Source organism: Geotrypetes seraphini, chromosome 17 (genome assembly GCF_902459505.1).
Source record: "Geotrypetes seraphini chromosome 17, aGeoSer1.1, whole genome shotgun sequence".
Taxonomy (NCBI): Eukaryota; Metazoa; Chordata; class Amphibia; order Gymnophiona; family Dermophiidae; genus Geotrypetes; species Geotrypetes seraphini.
This window is the reverse complement of record NC_047100.1, coordinates 16811928-16833734: the sequence shown is the minus strand read 5'-3', so window position 1 is coordinate 16833734 and position 21807 is coordinate 16811928. Positions and strand designations below refer to the sequence as shown.

At 37.3% G+C, this 21807-nt stretch overlaps 1 protein-coding gene across 2 annotated transcripts in view; it reads left to right on the top strand.

The window, feature by feature from the left end:
- DNAH12 (dynein axonemal heavy chain 12) overlaps positions 1-21807 on the top strand; it is a 451362-nt gene that overhangs the window by 244596 nt on the left and 184959 nt on the right. For both annotated transcript variants that reach the window (XM_033925718.1, XM_033925717.1), the window contains exons 37-39: positions 117-268; positions 402-540; positions 18113-18279. In XM_033925718.1, the coding sequence (XP_033781609.1) occupies positions 117-268; positions 402-540; positions 18113-18279 (458 nt within the window). The remainder of the gene's footprint in view (positions 1-116; positions 269-401; positions 541-18112; positions 18280-21807) is intronic.

Genomic DNA, 21807 nt, shown 5'->3' with positions numbered 1-21807 from the left:
GGCAGAGGCAAGGGATTGTCTGTTTGTCAGTATGCATTTTTATTTTAGCAGCCAGGCTTTAAAAGAGTGATTGAATGGTTGTTTTTTTTTTGGTGGGGGGGTTGTTTGTTTTATAGTTAAAAGGACGTGGGCGCTGGGTCCATTGGAATGAGGCTATCAAAAGCACAAATTTGGGCAATAAGAACACAAAGATTCAAGACATTATAGTCCCAACAATGGATACAATCAGATATACTTTTCTCTTGGACTTATGCATCAACTATGCAAAGTAAGTTGTAAATATGTATTGTCATTATTTGCCATTTCTAATTTCATACTTGTATTGTATTTTGGTTTTGTTTCTTTTTTAATTGCATTTATCATGTTTGAGTGGCTAATTTAACAATTTTGCTTTTAAAAAGACCACTTCTGTTTGTGGGGCCAACTGGTACTGGGAAATCTATTTATGTGAAAGACAAGTTAATGAACAACTTAGATAAGGAAAAGTATCTTCCATTCTTCATCAACTTCTCTGCACGGACCAGCGCCAATCAGACCCAGGTAATTCATAACTCCTACCGTACTTATTCACTAACATCAGGACCAATAAAGTAAATTAAAGAACATCTGTTTTGTCCTATTTTTCTAAATACAACAATTAAAAAATTTTGGGAGGCAGAAACACACTTATATTATGGACTAGAAATGAGCTATGTTATATTTCAAGTGTTTACTTGATTTATATTTATAACTTATAAAGATAAAGTAAAAAAAAAAAAAAAGGTTTTGGAGGTTTCTTATAACATAATTGCTAAAACTTACAAAATCAATAATTTTATGCTTTTAGAAAAATGATTTCTGAATATTAATTATGGGGGCAACTTTGAAACTACTTTCATTGCTGCAAAATCTGTGGGTACTTTTTGTCCACAATCTTTGTATAAGTTTTCAATTGAAAATAGTTTCTACCTTCACTTGAAATTTGCTGAAAGGTAAAGTACTTACAGAGATTTACATTGGCATTTTTTCTTTTTCTGGGGGGTTCTTATTTTTGGCCCAAATCCAAAGCTGTATGTTCTTTTCTCCCCTACCCTCACCCCATCTATGATGTGGAACTATATACATAATTTTCTCCGAGGAAAAGAAGGCATAATATTCTCACATGTGGATGATGTCATCCACAGAACCCGGTATGGATACTACCAAGTGCTCTGTCACTTTAAATCTTAAAAAAAGAAACCAGCATCCCTTCTCTACTTTAAATCTTTAGGTAGTCCCCATACTATTCACATGCCATTGACTTCCCACCTGATATCAGCTCACGGGACCATTAGTTATTCATTTTCCATGAAACTGAGAAGCTGTGTCTTCAGTTTTATCTTCAGCACATAAAACCTTTTGTTTTTTTGGCCTTTGAGCCACTCCAAGCCCATTTTCCCTTCCGGGAGTATCGACTGTTCTTGGCATCCTAGTTACTTGAGCTCCGTAGGCCATTGAGCATCAGCCATTATCCCCTCCATTTCAAAGAGGATACCAAGTAGCTTTAAGAAATGTTCTTGATGTAATTGGACCATTTTAGGCTCTGAATCACATAATTGATATGTCCAGTGCCTGGATCCTGAACATGGGGACATTTGCTGTGACTTTTGCTCCCGCATTCAAAAGAAGTCACTAAAAGCCCAAAAACTTCCATTTGAAAAACTTTTCAGTATTGCTTCAGCACTGATATCGAGCATGGCAGGGAACTTGGAATCTGACGTTCAACATGCTATGATGCAGGCATCAATATTGAAGCCAAGTATATCGCCACTGCATCAAGAGCATTGGGCATTGGACTTTTTACAGAGACAGGACTCTACATCATTTTCATCTATGTCTCGAGCATCGAGGGATGTGGCACGTAAGAAAGCTAAGAAGCACAAAAACATTCTTCCCTTTTCTAGGCATGGTACTCTGTCCTTCCATGCATCGACTTCCTCAATGCAAAGTAAGTGTCAATGCAGTGAGACCACTCTCCTTCCTATTCCTCATCATCGAAGTCTCCCATACCCTAGCATTCCAAGCTGATGTCTTTTCCGGTACCAGCACCATTTCTCCAGGAGGAGATTTGGGCTATGCTCAGACAAGAGCTTTAGGGACTACTGTAGACACAGTCATTACATGTGTTAGAGGCTTCCAATCCTGCCTCAGCCCTGCCTGCTGATACATTAAAACATTGATCAAGGAGCAGGTCACACACCCCTGCTCGACATTGAGCATCGGGGGCAGCATGGACCACTCAACACATGCATCATCATCGACAGAGGAGTTATCTCCTAGATCAGACCATCAACCTACACCTTAACATGCAGTCAATGCTTCTTTTGACACACACTCCCTGATTCACTTACCAGAGAGTACTTTGAGGACTCTGACCTAGTTATTTCCAACCATTCAGATAAGGATTTGCCAGAATACTCATAAGAAGAATCCTATAATATACCTTCTGATTCTTCTCTTGCACCTCAACAACACAAGTCTGCACCAGAAAGTATTTTACTGGTTTTGTCATGCAGATGGGTCAAGCTTTGCCTATGAAAATGGAAACAGAAGAGGAACCTCGCTCTGAGCTTTTCAACCTCCTTGACTATGAAGCTCCACCAAACCATGCATTAAAATACCTTTGTGTAGGGTCATGAAGGATACTTTACTCAAGAACTGGGAGGACTTCTCTCTTGAAAGGTCGTTTTCCTCATTGTTCTCACCTCTACATGCCGAATGAGGCTCTGGTGTTAGATCCTCCCTACACAAAGTTCTACCATGACAGAGTAATGCTTCGAACTGATTCAAAATTCCTTCCCAAAGTTGTCTCAGAATTCTATCTCAACCAATTCATAGTTTTGCCTGTTTTCTTTCCAAAACTACATTTCCATCCTAAAGAAACTGCTGTTCACTGCTTGGACTGCAAGCATTCTCTGGCATGTTACCTGGACCAGACTATATCTCATAGAGGATCCTCCCAACTCTTTGTGGCTTTTGACCCTAACAAACTTGAAGTTCCTATTACCAAGAAAACCATCTCCAATAGGCTAATGGACTGTATCTCCTTTGCATATACTCGAACTGGGCTGACATTACAGTGTAGTGGAACAGCATACCATGTCTGAGCTATGGCTGCCTCGGTGGCTTATTTCTGCTCTGCATCTATTTTTTTTTTTTTTTAAATAAATCTTTATTCATTTTTAACACTTTCAATAAGTGAAAACAGTATAAAGAACATTTTACACTTTAAGCATCAGTTAATATTTTTGCAAAACTCAAACAGATCAATACCCCTCCCCCACCCTACCCAACAACTATCATTTAGAAACATAGAAAAATAGAAATGACGGCAGAAAAGGGCCACGGCCCATCCAGTCTGCCCACACCAAGACCTACCCCCTATCTACCTCCATGAAGAGATCCGACATGCCAATCTCATCTTTTCTTAAAATCTGGCACGCTGCTGGCCTCAATTACCTGTTGTGGTAGACTATTTCAGAGATCAACCACCCTCTCGGTGAAGAAGTATTTTCTGGTATCGCCATGAAATTTCCCACCCTTGATTTTCCATGGATGCCCTCTTGTCGCCGTGGGTCTTTTAAGAAAAAAGAGATCTTCTTCCACCTCGATAAGGCCTGTGACATATTTGAACGTCTCGATCATGTCTCCCCTCTCTCTGCGTTCTTCGAGTGAGTATAGCTGCAACTTATCCAGCCGTTCCTCATACGGGAGATCCTTGAGACGCTGAACCGACTCAACTCTCCACACATCCTTTTGATAATGCGGCCTCCAGAATTGCACACAGTATTCCAGATGGGGGTCTCACCATGGATCTGTACAATGGCATAATAACCTGGGGCTTACGGCTGATGAAACTTCTACGGATACAACCCATGATTTGCTTAGCCCTGGAGGAAGCTTTCTCCACTTGATTGGCAGTCTTCATATCTTCGCTAATGATCACGCCCAAGTCGCGTTCTGCTACAGTCCTTGCTAGGATCTCGCCATTTAGGGTGTAAGTCCTGCATGGATTTTTGCCCCCAAGGTGCATGACCTTGCATTTTTTGGCATTGAAACTTAGTTGCCAAGTCTTTGACCAATGCTCAAGCAGGAGTAGGTCCTGCGTCATACTGTCAGGCATTTTGTCGGGCATTGTGCTAACGACTGATGAGCTTTTGCCTACAATGTTGCATAGTTTGGCGTCATCGGCGAATAATGTAATTTTACCTCGAAGCCCCTCAGTCAAGTCACTTACGAAGATGTTAAATAGGATCGAGCCCAAGACCGAGCCCTGCGGCACTCCGCTGATCACCTCCGTCGTATCGGAGAGGGTACCATTAACCACTACCCTCTGTCGTCTACCCCCAAGCCAGTCCCTAACCCATGCGATTAATGTTACACCCAATCCCATCGAACTCATCTTGCTCAGTAACCTGCGGTGTGGGACGCTATCAAACGCTTTGCTGAAGTCCAAGTACACGATATCCAGGGATTCCCCTTTATCCAACTTCCTTGTTACCCAGTCAAAGAAGCTGATCAGATTTGATTGACAGGACCTTCCCTTCGTAAAACCATGTTGATGGGGATCCCATAGTTTCTCCTCGTTCAGAATTGTATCCAATTGGCGTTTGATTAGCATTTCCATAAGTTTACTTATTATCGATGTGAGGCTCACCGGTCTGTAATTCTCAGCCTCTGTCCTGCTTCCCTTTTTGTGGAGTGGAATGACGTTAGCCGTCTTCCAATCCAACGGAACTCTTCCTGTACTTAGGTAAAGATTAAAGAGCGCGGATAACGGTTCCGCCAGGACGTCACTCAGTTCCCTGATCACTCTGGGGTGTAGTTTGTCCGGTCCCATGGCTTTGTTCACCTTGAGTCTAGATAGCTCATCATAGACACTACTGGGCATAAACTCAAAATTTTGAAATGGGTCTTCCGAGCTTTCCCTTGTCGGCAGCCTCGCAAGTATCTATTAAATTTTCATAACTTATAAAAATGCGCTATACATGTCTTAAACATAAATTTAGCATTTATAAACATTCAGGAACTGTTTATCAAATCCCCCCAAATAATAGGTTTTATAGATACAGCAGGGTCTGTGATAACATCTTGTAAAATTGACAGTGTTTCAAAGTGGATTTGACACTTTGATCGACTGGAGAACGCCAAGCATGGAGATCCAATGGAAAGAGAGCCGTTTGTTCCTGATGTCAAACTAGTGACGGAGATTATGCCGGAAAGGACTTAAATGGTGGAAAGTGCCTTTAAACTTTTTACAGTTTGGCAGTTTAACAGCTGAGTAAATTCATAATTCCAACTTACTGCCATATGATTGGTTGGTCTTCATTATGACCCGCCTTGTTTTACTTTCGGCAATAACATCATTGGATATTTAGACTAAAAGGATGGGGAATACAACGGGCTGAGAGTAATTGAACTCTTCCGTCTCTATCATATCCCCTCTAAGTCTCCTCCTCTCCAGGGAAAAGAGACCCAGTTTCTCCAATCTCTCAGCGTATGAGAGGTTTTCCATCCCTTTTATCAGACGTGTCGCTGAAGAAAGGATTTTGTCATGGTGTCAATGGAGTTTGAAGAAAGATGGAACTTAGCAGATTTCTAGTTTGTACACCTCTTCACCTTTAGAACTAATTCTAACTCAGTGCTATGAAGTGGAACTTAATGTTCACCTGTGCTCCAAACTGTATACTTTTATGTTATATGAAAGTCCTTCATAAGAACATAAGAATAGCCTTACTGGGTCAGACCAATGGTCCATCAAGCCAAGTAGCCCGTTCTCAATGTGGCCAATCCAGGTCCCTAGTACCTGGCCAAAACCCAAGGAGTAGCAACATTCCATTCTACTGATTCAGGGCAAGCAGTGGCTTCCCTCATGGCTTTCTCAATAACAGACTATGAAATTTTCCTCCAGGAAATTGTCCAAACCTTTCTTAAAACCATCTACGCTGTCCGCTCTTACCACAACCTCTGGCAATGCATTCCAGAGTTTATTCTCTGAATGAAAAAATATTTTCTTCTATTGATTTTAAAAGCATTTCCCTGTAACTTCGAATGTCCCCCTAGTCTTTGTAATTTTTGATGGAGTAAAAAATCAATCTGCTTGTACCTGTTCTACTCTACTCAGGATTTTGTAGGCTTAAATCATATCTCCACTCAGCCATTTCTTTTCCAAGCTAAAGAGCCCTATCCTTTTTAGTCTTTCTTCATCCCCTTTATCATCTTGGTTGCTCTTCTGGGAACCTTTTCTAGTTCCACTATATCTTTCTTGAGATAAGGAAACCAGAATTGAACACAATACTCAGGTGAGGTTGCACCATGGAACAATACAGGGGCATTATAACATTCTTAGTCTTGTTAACTATCCTTTTTTAAATAATCCCTAGCATCCTGTTTGCTTTGTTGGCCGCCGCTGCACATTGGGCGGAAGGTTTCATTATATTGTCTACGATGACACCCAGATCCTTCTCTTGGGCGCTAACACCCAAGGTGTGTGATTCAGGTTATTCTTCCTAATGTGCATCACTTTGAATTTGTCCACATTAAATTTCATCTGCCACTTGGACACCCAGTCTTCCAATTTCCTAAGGTCTGTCTGCAATTTTTCACAATCCGCATGCGTTTTAACAACTTTGAACAGTTTAGTGTCATCTGCAAATTTAATCTCCTCACTTGTCGTTCCAAATTCTGAAGTATATGCAAGTTGCAAGTTCTAAGAGAAGGCTGAAAATTAATCTCTAATCAGCAAATTTTCATCTGAAAACTTAGGATTTTAGATTAGATTTGAAAAGGCACCTAAATTTGGCAGCTTGGTTGTTTTGCTTGTGGCTCTCCAAGTGCTGGTGGCAGACCCACCTTTTACAATGTTCTACCATGACAAAGTAGTGCATCACACCCATCCAAAGTTCCTCCCAAAGGTAACTGCTGAATTTCATCTCAATCAATCGATTGTGCTTCCAGTGTTTTTTTCTTAAGCCTCATTCTCACCCTTAAGAAACAGCTCTTCATACTGCAAACTAGCTATGGTTTATTATTTACAGTGAACTCAGTCGCATAGGACATCTCCTCAACTGTTCATCTCCTTTGATCCTAACAGGTAGGGACGGCCTGTATGCAAGAGAACTATTTCTACATGGTTGGCAGCATGTATTTCCTTCTGTTATGCTCAGAATGGGCTGCACCTTGGAAGTCATGTCACAGCTCACAAAGTCCGAGCTATGGCAGCTTCAGTTACTTTCTTATGTTCCACTCCTGTTGATGAGATCTGTAAAGCTGCCACTTGGTCCTCAGTTCATACATTCATGTCTCACTCCTGTCTGGAATCTTATTCTAGATGGGATGGTCATTTCAGCCAAGCAGTTTTGCAAAATTTATTTTCTTAATGGCCAGCACTCCCTCCATCCCATTGTAGTAAGCTAGGGATAAAGCACAGTTACTTACCATAACAGGTGTTATCCAGAGACATCAAGCAGATATTCTCACAACCCACCCACCTCCCCTGTTTGGCTTCTTAGCTTGCTGAGGTACTGCGAGCTTACGTCGGGCAGGAAGGCACTTGTGCATGCACGGTGCGGGCAGTCGCAAAGTTTCTAAAAACTTAGTGGTGATACACTGTTAAAGCTGTCTGTACCGGGGCTCCACGGATGACGTCACCCACATATTAGAATATCTGCCTGCTGTCCCTGGATAACATCTGTTACGGTAAGTAACTATGCTTTTTGATACAAGAAAGTGTTTATGAGAAGCTAATAGACTGGTGGAATGGCATAATTAAAAAAAAGGTCTAAGTCTGTTTTGGGCCTAAGTCGCTAATTGCCCAAAGTCAGAAACATCCAAAGTCCATTCTCAAAAAATACGTCCAAAATATTTTTTGAGAATCGTCTACTTCTACATCCAGCTGTTTGATTGTCCAGACCGCTGTCATCTATTTTTATACCCCATTCTCGTCCAAAAAATCATCCAGCTCAAAAACGCCTAGAATAAGACCTTTTGAACATGGGAGGGACCAGCAAAGTGATCAACTGGCCACCCAGACATGGCAACAGAGTAGTGGGGTACCTTACAGGGCACTGGCCAAATAAACATCTCACCACAACTCCCTTATAGGTCATGGTGAGCCTCCCCCCCAAAAAAAAAAAAACCCCTACTATACCCACCTGTCTACCACCCCAATAGCCCTTATGGCTGCAGATGCCACCTATATGGCAGTACAGTAGGGTTTGGGGGGTTTTTGGTGGGTGCACATGCTTCACCATGAAAGCAGTGGTTAGAGTGGCTTATGGGCTTGGGTTCTCCGCTCTGTGGTTCACTAGCCCACCCCCCAAACTACATAAAATACCTCTGTGCAGCTCTACTATGCTTTCCTATGCCAGGTACTGATGTTCTGGAGGTAGGTACTTTTTTATTCTGATTTTTATGGTGGTGGGGGGTTCAGTGATCACTGGGGGAGTGTATGTGGGTCTTTACTTTGTTCCTGCAGTGGTTATCTAGTTACTTTTGATACCTTCTGGGCACTTATACCTGCTTTTAAATCGCCTAAGTCACAACGTATAAGTTCAATCTAGGAAGTCTCGTTAAACTTTTGATTATCACTGCAGGACGACTATGTCTAGGTCAACCCACATCCCGCCAACCTCCCACACTAACCACTCCTTCAAAAATGCCCCTTTTTTCACTCTGGGCGTACAGCGGCAGGGAAAAGGCCTAAGCTGCTTTTAGATGCATCTAAAACCCATTTTGATTAAAAGCACTTGGACGACCTGTCTTTTTGATCATCCAAGTGCCGATTTAGGCGGGTTTTTAGATGTATTTTCATTTCGATTATGTACCTCATATTGTATATCTTTGCATTAAATTATCTCACCTCTTAGTGTCTGACACTATTACATAATAACATAGTAAATGTTAGCAGATAAAGACCTGCATGGTGTGTTCAGTCTGCCCATCAAGAGTTGAATTTGGTACTGCACAAGTTCCACTTCTTCATGATTAAACACTGGTATAATTAGGGGCTCATTTTCAACAGAGAAAAATGTCCAAAAAATGGCATAAAGAGCCAGATGAATGTTTTGTTCTCACCAAACCGTCCAAATTGCTATTTTTGAAACTTACTTTCTAGACTGATTGCTATGCTGTTCATCTTGAGTTTGCCTAAATCTCAAGGCAGCATGTTAGAGGCGTGTTTTGGGCAGGATCCCACCTTTACATTCGATCTTTTGTTTCTCCGCAGAGCTACTCTTCTCATGTTTCTTGCTGGGGTTTTTACCTATTATTCCAATCTCTCTTTCCTACTTCTAGTTGTCTTCCTCTTTAATCTTCTCTTTGTTTCTACTCACCTATCCTATTATCTTTCCCCTTGTTGTTCTTCTTTCCTGTCTGTTATTGTATATCTCCCTCTGGCACAGTAAGTCTGGTATGTCTGTCTTACGGTTATCCTTGAATGTTGTAAAAAAAAAATAAAAAAAATTAACTCTGTTAATTGCTTAGAATTATGATTAAGCGATTTATCAAATTTTAAATAAAACTTGAAACTAGGAAATGGGCGGGCTTATGACTTGGACATTTTTCTCCACAACGAAACAGGAGATACTTCCTTTCCAAGACAAGAAAAACAGCAAAGGCAACCTGTGGTGCTCAATTTCTTTATTGTAACATAGTAGATGATGGCAGATAATGACTTGAATGGTCCATCCAGTCTGCCCAACCTTACTCTCTCTTTAAATTACTGATTTAAATTTAAATTTTCCTTCTTCTTAGCTATTTCTGGGCCAGAACCCAAAGCTCTGCCTGGTACTATGCTTAGGTTTCATCTACTGAATTCTCACTCCAGCCCATCTAAACCATCCCAGCCATCAAAGCCCTCCCCAGCCCATCCTCAACCAAATGGCCATATACAGACACAGACTGTGCAAGTCTGCCCAGTACTGGCCTTAGTTCTTCAATATATGCCATTATTTTCTGATTCGAGATCCTCTGTGTTCATCTCTTGCTTTTTTTAAACTCTGTCACTGTTTTCCTCTCCACCACCTCTTTCGGGAGTACATTCCAGGCATCAACCACCCTCTCTGTAAAGAAGAATTTCCTTACATTACTCGAGTCTGCCACCCTTCAACCTCAAATCATGTCCTCTGGTTTTACCATTTTTCTTTCTCTTGTATTTATTAAAACTCAAACATGTGCATGTTTTGGCTACTATGGTCTGCCTCAGGAGTCTGAGTCTTGAACTTATAAAAGAAATTAATATCACCTATATTTTAGCCTGATTATTGTAGTGCTTGAAAATCAAAGTAGGACATGAAATATATCAGCTTGTCGGAACAGAGTATCAGCTGCTGAAATCGCTAACGCTAAAAGCGAACACCTATTTTGATTTTGATTTTCAAGCACCACTATAATCAGGCTAAAAATATGGGTGATATTAATTTCTTTTATAAGTTAAAGATTCAGAATTCTGAGTCAGGCCATAGTGGCCGAAACATTTACATGCTGCAATAAAGAAATTGCACGTAATACAATAAAGAAATTGAGCACCAGGTCGCCTTTGCTGTTTGTCTTGGACATTTTTTTGCCAAAATCAAATACTTTTAAAATGTCTAGGGCACAATTTGCACATTTGAAGCTAGACATGTTTTAAAAATGAATAAGTGCCAAAAAGGTGCCCAAATTGACCCAATGACCACTAGAGGGATGGAAGCATGATACCCCACCCCCCCAATCCCCCAAAGATGTGAATGAAACTGTGCATACATTCTTGTATGACAGCTGCAGATGTTATGGCCAGTCCTATGAGAGCAGTAAGCAGGTCTCTGGAGTAGCCTGGTGGACAGTGCAGTATACTCCAGAGAAGGGAACTCAGGTCCATATCCCACTCTAACTACTGCACATGGTAGAAAGTATGAGCCCATCAAAATGCACCCAGAACCTACTGTTTCATCATATGGTTGATACCTACAGGAATAAAGGCTTTTGGGGTAGTATACAGTTGGGTATAGTAGGTTTTGGAGGGCTCACCATACATCCTAAGGGGGTTATGGTGAGCTGTGTACCTGGGACCTTTGATGTGACGTTCACTGCAGTGCCCCTAAGGTGCTGCACTGCTCTGCTGAGATGTCTTTGTGGCCAATCTGTTAAACATGTTGGCCCCTCCTGCATACAAATGTCTTGTTTTATGCGTTTTTCATTTGGATGTTTTCTTTTTCGAAAATGGTAAAAAAAGATGAGACACACTAAGAGCAAACATGTCTAGAAAGTTCATTTTCAGATTTAAAAAGATAGAATTTTTGCAGTTTTGAAAATGACCATTTTCTCTACCCGATTTTTGGATGTACTTCACAAAATATCCAAACTCGGACTTAGGGGCGTGGCTTGGAGCGCGCACGATATGGCAGCTTAACCGCAGAGCTCCTGAGTCCCAGGCAACAACTGAATAAAATAAAACTATTTATTTACTTGTCCGACTTAAAAATAATAAAAATCAACGGCGGAAATGGCAGCGATAAGGCAAGGAAAAAATGAAAAACCTTGTACTTCGGGAGTGTCGGCAAAAAGGTCAAAGGTAACCCCTGTATCGCCGTCCAGCGTACCAATCCCGCTGGAAGCAGATGAAATTAATGAAAAAGCTGACATCATGGCGGAATTATTTAAAATCAAAATAATGCTGACTGATAATGCCAACAAATTATCAGAAGTGAAGGAAGAGTTGATTAACCTGAAACAAGAAATCCAAACTGACAGACAAAGAATGTCTGTGATGGAGGAAAGAATCTGTCAGTTGGAAACTTTCACACAAAAGTGTGAAGAGGAAAAGAAAAATGTAACAGCCTTAAAAAATCAACTAATTGATATGGAGAATCGAGGAAAAAGAAAGAATATTAGAATCCTTGGCTTAGCTGAAAATATTGAAGGAGAAAACCCTATACAGTTCTTGGAAAATCTTTTGCCTAAACTGCTGCAGCTGAATTCTAAATGGCCGTTGGAGATAGAACGTGCCCACAGAATCCCCACAAGAAAACAAACAAACCAGACAGCTCCTAGACCTCTGATCTTCAAAGTATTAAGATACCAACAAGCATTTGAGATCTTAAAAGTGGCAAAAGCAAATAAAAACCTAAACTATAAAGGATCTAAACTGATTTTTGTTCCTGACTTTGCTAAAGATACTGCAAATATAAGGAAACAATTCCTTACATTCAGACAACAATTAAAAGAAAAGGGCTACATGTATGGTCTTTACTATCCGTCTACAATGAGAATTTCTACAGGAAATAAATCTATGTATTTTCAAGATCCTGCTAAACTGAAAGAATTTTTGACACAAGAAGAACCAATGTCTACATAATAAAGCAGAATAAAGCAAATTTATCTAATGAAAATAGATGGAAATAAAGAAAGAAAAAAGAAGAGGAACTAATGTCTACATATAATCAGAATAAAATGGAAGTTTCATCTGAAGAAAGGATATAGAAAATGCAAGATAAAATAAGAATGACAATTTTTGATTCAAATTTTATTACAATATATTGAATTTTATGACTTAAATTAATTTTTGATTTTATTCCATCCATTTAAAAAAAAATATATATTTTATAATTTTTGATTCAATTATTATTAATATATTGGATGTTATGATAAATTTACATTATAATTGAATTGAATACTATTATAGAATTATTGCATATATATTTAATACTGCTATTATTAATTGGAAAAAAAAAAATTATTTTAGATTTGATTAAATGAGTGTGGAAATTATTATAACATAGATATTTAATTCCTATACATATTAGGTTATTATAAATGATGATGTTTAAAAATGTTATTATTACAATATGATATATGGAATTAGAATTATATTTTACATATATTAAATTTATTGTAGGGAGAATATATTATTTTTATCTAAGACTTGAAAATATTAAGATGATTTATCCAATTATAATTTATATGAATTACTACATCTATATTTAATTCTGCTAATATTAATGGAAAAATTTTTTTTGGATTCGGTTAAATGAATGGGAAATTATTATAACATAGGTATTAATTATAAAATCTTTTTGATATAAATATTTATCTATACATATTACGATACTATAAATGATGATTTTCAAATATATAAAATGATTTACTAAAATATTTATTATTATATATATTATATATATAGGAATAGATATATCTAATTTGAATATATGAAATTAGAACTATATATGAAATATATTTAATTTATTGAAGGGGTAATATATTATTTATATCTAAGACTTGAAAAGATTAATATGATTTATCAAATTAAATTTGATATGAACTATAATATACAAGGGGATTTAATGAAGGTTTAAATGAATAATAAGGTGGATAAAGAAATATGAAATGTATTGAATTAGAGAATATTTTTATGAATGATTAGTTGCCTGGGGGAGGGGATTTAGGTTTTGCATGACCAATGTGTGTTCCAGGACAAACATTGATAGTGGGAGGGTCGGGAGGGAAAATAGAGGGTGGGAATGGGAATCAATATATATTAATTGTGCTGAGATCTAATCATGTATATTATCATAGAATATTGGTTAAAATTTAATGATAAATAAGATGGATATAAAAATTTATTCTATGAATGTCAATGGTTTAAATCATCCTATTAAGAAAAAGAAAATATTATCGTTCCTTAAAAATCAAAATGCGGATATCTACTTCATACAAGAGACCCATCTTTCTGAAACTGAATCTAAAAAATTATCTGGGGGTTGGATTTCTAAATGTTTATTTGCACCGGCTTTAAAGAAAAAAGCTGGAGTGGCTATTCTGATAAACAAAAAATGCAATGCGAATTTCAAATTAATAAATTATGACCCCTTAGGTAGATGGGTGCATGTCGAAATGGATCTGGGAAATACAACCATGAATTTATTCAATTTATATGCTCCTAATACGAATCAAATGGAGTTTTTCAAACAAATTTAACAATTACTTTTACCACTGGCTACATCTAATTTAATAGTAGCAGGAGATTTCAATGCTGTAATGGATCCAATTTTGGATAAAAAACCAAGTAGAATTATGAAATCATTAGGCTTAGATAATTTGATTCAATCTTGTGATTTAGTAGATATATGGCGTATTCTTCATTTTAATGATCAGGAATTTTCTTTTTGTTCTCAGGTCCACAAATCCTTTTCACGAATTGATTATATATTTGTTTCTAATAACCTAGCGCAGCGTGTGATAAAAGCAGTTATAGATCCTATTATAATTTCGGATCATGCTGGTGTGTGGATTAATCTTCAAAATTATGATATTGAACATTTAAATTCAATTTGGAGATTTAATAATATTTTTTTAGCGGATTCAAATTTTCTCGAAGAATTTAAATTAAAAATACAAGAATTTTTTCAAATTAATGATTCAGATAATATTAATGCTGAGATTTTATGGGACGCTTTTAAAGCAACAATGAGAGGGAATATTATTTCATACTCAGCATATATTAATAAACAACATAAAAAACAATTTCTTGAATTAGGAAAACAAATTAAATTATTAGAAAATAAATTAATTGAAAAATGGGAAAATAAAACATTACAAGATTTATTAAAATTAAAAGTTAAATATAATGAGATTTCTTCTCAATTTGTGAGAAAAGATTTATTTAATAGACAAGTTCAATTTTACGGAAATTCAAATAAAGCTGGAAAATTATTGGCAAATTTCCTTAAAGCAAAAAAAAAGAAAATCCAAGATTATTGCAATTAAAGATATACAAGGTAATACACACACTAACAATAAAGACATTTTAAGACAATTTCTTGATTTTTATAAAGATTTATATTCTTCTAAATCTTATAAAAATAAAGAACAAGATGGACAAAAATTTTTAAATTCATTTATTGGACCAAATGTTCCAGATCATATAAAAAGAAGTTTAGAAGAACCTATATCTTTAAAAGAAATAGAATCAGCATTGAAGTCTCTTAGAGTTGGATCCGCTCCGGGTGGTGATGGTTATACGGTTGAATTTTATAAATCATTTCAAAACATTATTTTACCATATCTATTAAAATTGTATCAATATCAAATGAATAATGGAAATATATCAGGTACTATGGCTGATTCATTAATTATTGTCTTACCAAAACCAAACAAAGATCCTACCTTGGTTTCAAATTACAGGCCTATTTCCTTATTAAATGTAGATGGTAAATTAATTTCTAAAGTACTAGCAATAAGATTGGCAAAAGCTCTTCCTTTCATTATTGATGTACATCAAACAGGATTTATTGCTAAAAGACACTCATCACATAACACCAGATTAGCATTTCACTCTTTAAATTTAGCAAAAAATATGAATGATCCAACTTTTATGCTATCTTTGGATGCAGAAAAAGCATTTGATAGAGTAGAATGGAAATTTATGTATCAATCTCTAGAATGGTTTGGAATAGGACCCGGTTTTATTAAAATGATTCAGACATTGTATAGCTCTCCTGGTGCAAGATTATATATAAATAACAATTTATCAGATAAATTTAATTTGCAAAGGGGAGTTAGACAAGGATGTCCTTTGTCTCCCTTACTTTTTGATATTGTTCTAGAACCCTTGTTAATTGCAATTAATCAAACTAAGGAGATAAGGGGAATCCCATTTTCTTACTGGGAATATAAACTTTCTGCATATGCAGATGATATCTTATTATATTTGAGAGAACCGGGGATTACTATTCCAAATTTACTTAATCTTCTAGAGGAATTTGGAAAATTCTCTGGATATAAAATTAATTGGAGTAAATCAGAAATTCTTCCAATTAATGTTCACTGCACCAAAGGATTATTTGATTCATATTCATTTATTTGGAAAGAGGAAGGATTAAAATATTTAGGAATTATGATCAAAAATACAATTGATGATACAGTCAAAGAAAATGAAAAACTTTTATTGAAAAAAATTACAGAAATGTGTGAACAATGGAATCCTTTACATCTTTCATGGTGGGGAAGAATTCAAACAATTAAAATGATGATATTGCCTGTAGTTTGTTATCAAATGAGTATGATACCAATATTTTTTCAGGGGTCCTTTTATAAAAAATTAAACAATATTATTACAAAATTTGTTTGGTTTGGGAAAAGACCCAGAATTGCTTTAGTATCTTTACAAAGACCAATTATGGAGGGAGGGGTAAATTTTCCAAATTTTTATAGGTACCATCAAGCCTATATTCTAAGACAGGGTATGTATTGGATCCTCCCAGATCTCATGGAGAATGTACCAGATTGGCTATATTTAGAATGGCGGCTCCTGTTCCCATTACATTTAGATCATTTAATTAGTATAACAATGCCCAGAAGATACAAAGAAAACAGAATATTATTAGACACTTGGAAAACATTAAGATATATAAATAACCTATCACCAGGTCCAATTTGTAAATCACTAAATCAATCTATTTGGGTAAACTCCAGGATCAAAATTGGCGGATTTAAGATTGTCTGGAAACAATGGATAAGTGCAGGTATACGAACATTAAATGATGTCATTTCAGAAGGTTCACTGCTTAGTTTTTCACAATTGCAAAATAAATTTGGCTTAAATAAATCACAATATTTTAAATGGATGCAATTGAAGCAGGCCATTCAGGTAGGGTTCCCTGAATGGAAAAATCTTAATACTCAATATAGTCTGCAGGTTTTATGTTTCCAGGCGGATTTCTTGGGTCACCAAGCCGCAAAATGGTACAAATTGATATATGGATTTTTAAATAAAAAAAAGAAAACTGGTCTTAAGGATATTTGGAGTATTGAGATTGGACAGACAATTTCTGCGTCTCAATGGCCACGATTTTGGTCCTGGAGATTAAGATCTACAAAGTCAGCATCTATGAGTCAAACATGGATGTTTTTATTACATAGAATGTTATGGACCCCTACGCGCTTGCAAAAGATAGATAATACTAGATCCAATAGATGCTGGCATTGTAAAATAGAAATAGGGACGTTAGATCATCTAATTTTTTTTTGTCCTTGTGTAAATGCCTTTTGGAATATGTTTTTGGCCCCAAATTAACAAATTACTAGAAAATCATGTAGGACTCTCATATGACACTGTATTATTTGGAACTGCAATGAGAACTCAGAGTCCGATCTCAGTAAACAATAATAAACTACTATTAATATTGACAGGAGTCGCCATGCAACAAATAACTCAGAATTGGAAAGACTATACCAAATTAAATTATACGTTCTGGTGGAACTCTGTCTGTCATATATACAAAATGGAAAAAGTAATAGCATTACAACACGGGAACATTCATAATTTCAATAAAATTTGGCAACCATTGACTAATTATTCTAATGATTAGATTTCTTAGCACAATTATAATACTTATATAGAAAAGGGGAGGGACATGTATAATTTTTAGAATCATTAATTGGAAAAAGGGGAGGGATGTATAACTTTTGATTATATATAATATATACTGTTTATAAATTAAGTTGTATTAATGATAGATACAATGATATATAGTAATTAATTATATCACTTGAATTTCAAACATTGTAAAAATTGAAAAATTCAATAAATAAAATTTTTAAAAAAAAAAAACAAACTCGGACTTAGACATCATATAAAAAATGCCCCTCTGTCTTTCCTAGCCAATTTTGGGACACAGACCAGAGAAGTCTGCCTGGCACAGGTCCTACTTCCCAACTACTGGAGTTGCTGTCGAAGCCCACTCCAGCCTTAATTTTGATCTGTTTTTGCCTTTTATGGGACTCAGATCATAAAAGTCTGCCTGGCATTGGTCTGAAACTGTTGCCTAATCTTACTCTAACCATTAGGTCATTGGTCTGAAACTGTTGTCCAATCTTACTCCAACCATTTAAGTTTTGCTTTAGTTAGATTCCATCCTTTTTCTATATATGATCTGTGTTTCTTCCATGAATTCTTGAATTCTGTTATGGGTTTTGTCTTCAAAATTTCCCGTGAAAATTACTTGGTGCTGCCAGTGTAAAAAAAAGATGAACCCTCAAATAAGCAAGACGATGTTAGTCTTAACTAGAGAGCTTGTCTAAAATGCTTTGCTTATAAAAATCTTATCTTGTGTTTCAGAACATAATTATGGCCAGGCTAGATAAAAGACGTAAAGGAATATTTGGACCTCCTATGGGAAAAAAATGTATCATTTTTGTTGATGATATGAACATGCCAGCATTAGAAAAGTATGGAGCTCAGCCCCCTATTGAATTGTTAAGGCAGTTTTTTGATCATGGAAATTGGTAAGCATTTAAAATGTGAATTTAAATAGTTAATAATAATTTTATTTTTATATACCACCAAAGCCATAATAGTTCGAGGCGGTTTACAACAAGAAGTGCTGGACAATTGGGGAATAAAACACAATATAAAATCATCAGTACGTACATACAATGTGAAAGTAAAAACAGTAAAACAACTTACAAATCGATTAAATAATTTTGTTTTTACTAATTTTCTAAAACTGAAGTGGATGAGGAATGCATAATGATATTACCCAACCATTCATTTAATTTACCTGCCTGGAAAGTAAGAGTTCTATCCAATAATCTTTTAAATTTAAGGGGGGTAATTCTGTAAAGAGCTAACTAATTGTAGGCAGCAAGAGGATTATTGTAGTATTTTGTCAGCTTTTACAAAGCTACGGTAGAGATTTTACCTTGGGCTGGTGAGGTAAATGCCCTGGCGCTCATAGAATTCCTACCACTCATACAGGTTTCTACTGTGGGCCAGCAAGGTAAATGCTCTGATGCTCAAAGGGATTCTATGAGCATTGAAGCACTTACCTCATTAGCCCATGGTAAAACATGGACTGCGGCTTTGCAAAAGAGGCCCTTAGTTATTTACATATGTAAGTGGGCACTTACGTCCTCTTATAGAATACTGGCTAGAATAAAAATAGAACAAAAAAAGAGATTGGCAGTGCCCTATATCTAGCTCAAAGAATATTCACTGAACGCAAGGCAAGAGTAATGAAAATAATGCTAATAATAAATAAATGTGAGACACCTTAGTACAGGCCTACAAGGAGAACAAAATACTTTTTTGGCCCCGGGCAGAAACTCGTAGTTCTGCCCCGTACATCATTTGGTCTCAGTCATATGAATAATTAATTAGCATGCGTGAAACGGTCAGTGAAAAATTCTGAGAGAGAAATAGAGGGACAGAAAAAGGCTTTGAAGGTGCCCGTTTTCCTAGTGACCATGCACAAGGGTGGAATGTATGTGGAGCATAAGTAGATCACATGTGTGAATAAATTAGCACACTAAAAGAGCATGTGTAAATTATAGAATACTATAATCTAGGCACACTGTAGCATGTAATTAGATGCAGGTAGTTACACTACCTATAGGGCTGGCATAAGAGCTCATGCCTTAAATGTAAGTGCTTTTTCAGCCACTTGAACTAATATTATATAAAGAAAAGTAGGTGGGTACTTTTTTTTATAGAATAGGCTTAAAATAGATGTCATAACAAGTGCCTTTGGTAGGCACGAGATTATAGAATAAGGGGGTATCCTATATAATAAAACGCTAGCCGTGCATGCAAACTCCTATTGGCGTGCTTCCATGATCAGTAGGTCTGTGGCTGCAGGAGTGCGCATACGTGAATCCCCAGCACCTACCTACACTCGCCGGAAGGACTGGACCCCAGCGCTGGACATCCTGCTCTCCTGTCGGCTCCTCTCATGAGCTGCACCAGCATCGGAGAAGGCTTCCGACGCTGGTGGGGATCGAGAGGAGCTGCGGCGACACCTCAAGGGGCGGGAAGGGAAGCACCAAAAAAAGACTCCAGCCGCTACTTTTTTCGCAGTCCCGACTCCAAGCGCCGATTCAAGCAGCGTGTGCAGCACTCTACACATGCTGCTTCGTGGCCTTCTACTGCCCTGATTTGCTCTGCCGCGTCTCTGATGATGTCATCAGGGATGTGCCACAGTAAATCAGGGCAGCAGAAGGCCCCGAAGCAGCGTGTGTAGAGTGCTGCACACGCTGCTGGAGTCGCAGGTTTGTCGGGAAAGGGGAGCAGGAGACCCCATACCCTAAATCAAATTTCCCTTTGCCCCATTTCCCACCAGCTCAGCTTGATCCCAAGTAGCAGTACCAAAAGGCTACTGCTAGGGGTCAAGAAATGCTACTTTGAAGGTGGCAGTCTATGAAGTAGGAACAACTATGGATCACTCTTTAACCCCCCTCCCAAAGGGCAAGTGAGCTGCAATTGGACAGACTGAGGAAGGAAATGTTCAGAGAAAGAAGAACTGAGACTGAAGAAGGAAAAAAAATAGGAATAAATACTTACAGGGAAACACAAAATCAGGAGCATATAGAGAAAAAAATATAGCATAGAGGTTTGCAGGAATAAGGAACACATAGAGAAAGTAGAGCAGAGACCCCTGCAAGAAGAGAAAAAGAGCAAAGAGACTGGGGATGAGAAAGAGAGCAGACATGCTTGCAGGAGAAAAAGCAAGGCAGTAATGTTACAGCTGGAGAGTGCAAAGTGAGGAAGAAAGCAGAGACAGCGCTACACAGGGAAATGGAGGGGAAGAGAGACAGAAAAAAAAAAAAAAAAAGACAGACATATATTCTAGCACCCGTTAATGTAACGGGCTTAAAGACTAGTGTGGTATAAGAGGGCAAGTAGATTCCTACATAGGCAATATAAAGTTGGCTATGAGAAAAGCAGAGTCCCTACATTAATATCTATCAACTTTGCACTTTTTTGGTGGCCAGGAACAAAGAGAGTAATTGAGTTAATCAGAGAGAGAGAGAGAAAAAAAAATATCAAAGAGAAAAGTGAGTGTTTGTGTCCCAGAGAGAGAGAGAATCTCAGTTTTAAGCCTCTAGTTCAGAGAAGACTGGACTTTTTAAAGTCATTTAGACACAGATGTGACCGCTTACATGCATAAAGGTCATATAAAACAGAGACTAGTAGAAAAGAGGTGATGTATACATTTCCATTTGGAATGTACAGGGGTGGAGTTTAGGCATAGCATGGGTAGAATATGCAATATCTGGATAGATTATAAAATACTATAATTCACACGTATTTGACAAATATTGGCACAGACATGTAGTCTGGCTGCTGTAGTTGCCACTTACATTACTATTTTATAAAGGCAGGTAAGTGTCTATTTGTCCTTGTAAAATAGGCTCAACATAGACACCTTAAAAGATGCTTCAACTAAGTACCCTTCTATAAAATTACCTCCCACATCTTGGAAAGTAGCCTAAGACCTTCCTCTGGACAGAAAAATAAACCTGGTTGCATTTAAGAAACTGTTCAGTCACACTGCAGTCCATCAAGCTCAGAATCCTGTCTCCAAAAGTAGCCTGTCCAGGATGCAGGTATCAATCAGCTCCCCCAAAACTATTTCTATTTCCCATAGTTAATTTCCAGGATAAAGAATGGTTTTCCAAAGTCTACTTAGCTAATAATATTTTTGGACATTTTTTTCAGGAACTTATCTAATCCTCCTTTGGTTGCCTTGATTACATTCTCTAGAAACATATTCTACAACTTAATTATGAGCTGCATGAAAACAAAAATCTTTCTCCAATTTGTTTTCAATCTACTGGTCTTTAGTTTTATGGAATGTCGTCTTGCAACCATTCCACTACTCCACCCCACTTATAATTTTATGGCCTTCTATCACATCACCTCTCAGTTATCTTTTTTTGAGCTGAAAAGCCCTAACCTGTTTAGCCTGTCTTCAAACAGGAGAGATTCCATACCTTTTATCAATGTTATGGAGTGACCAGAGCTAATCAAATGGT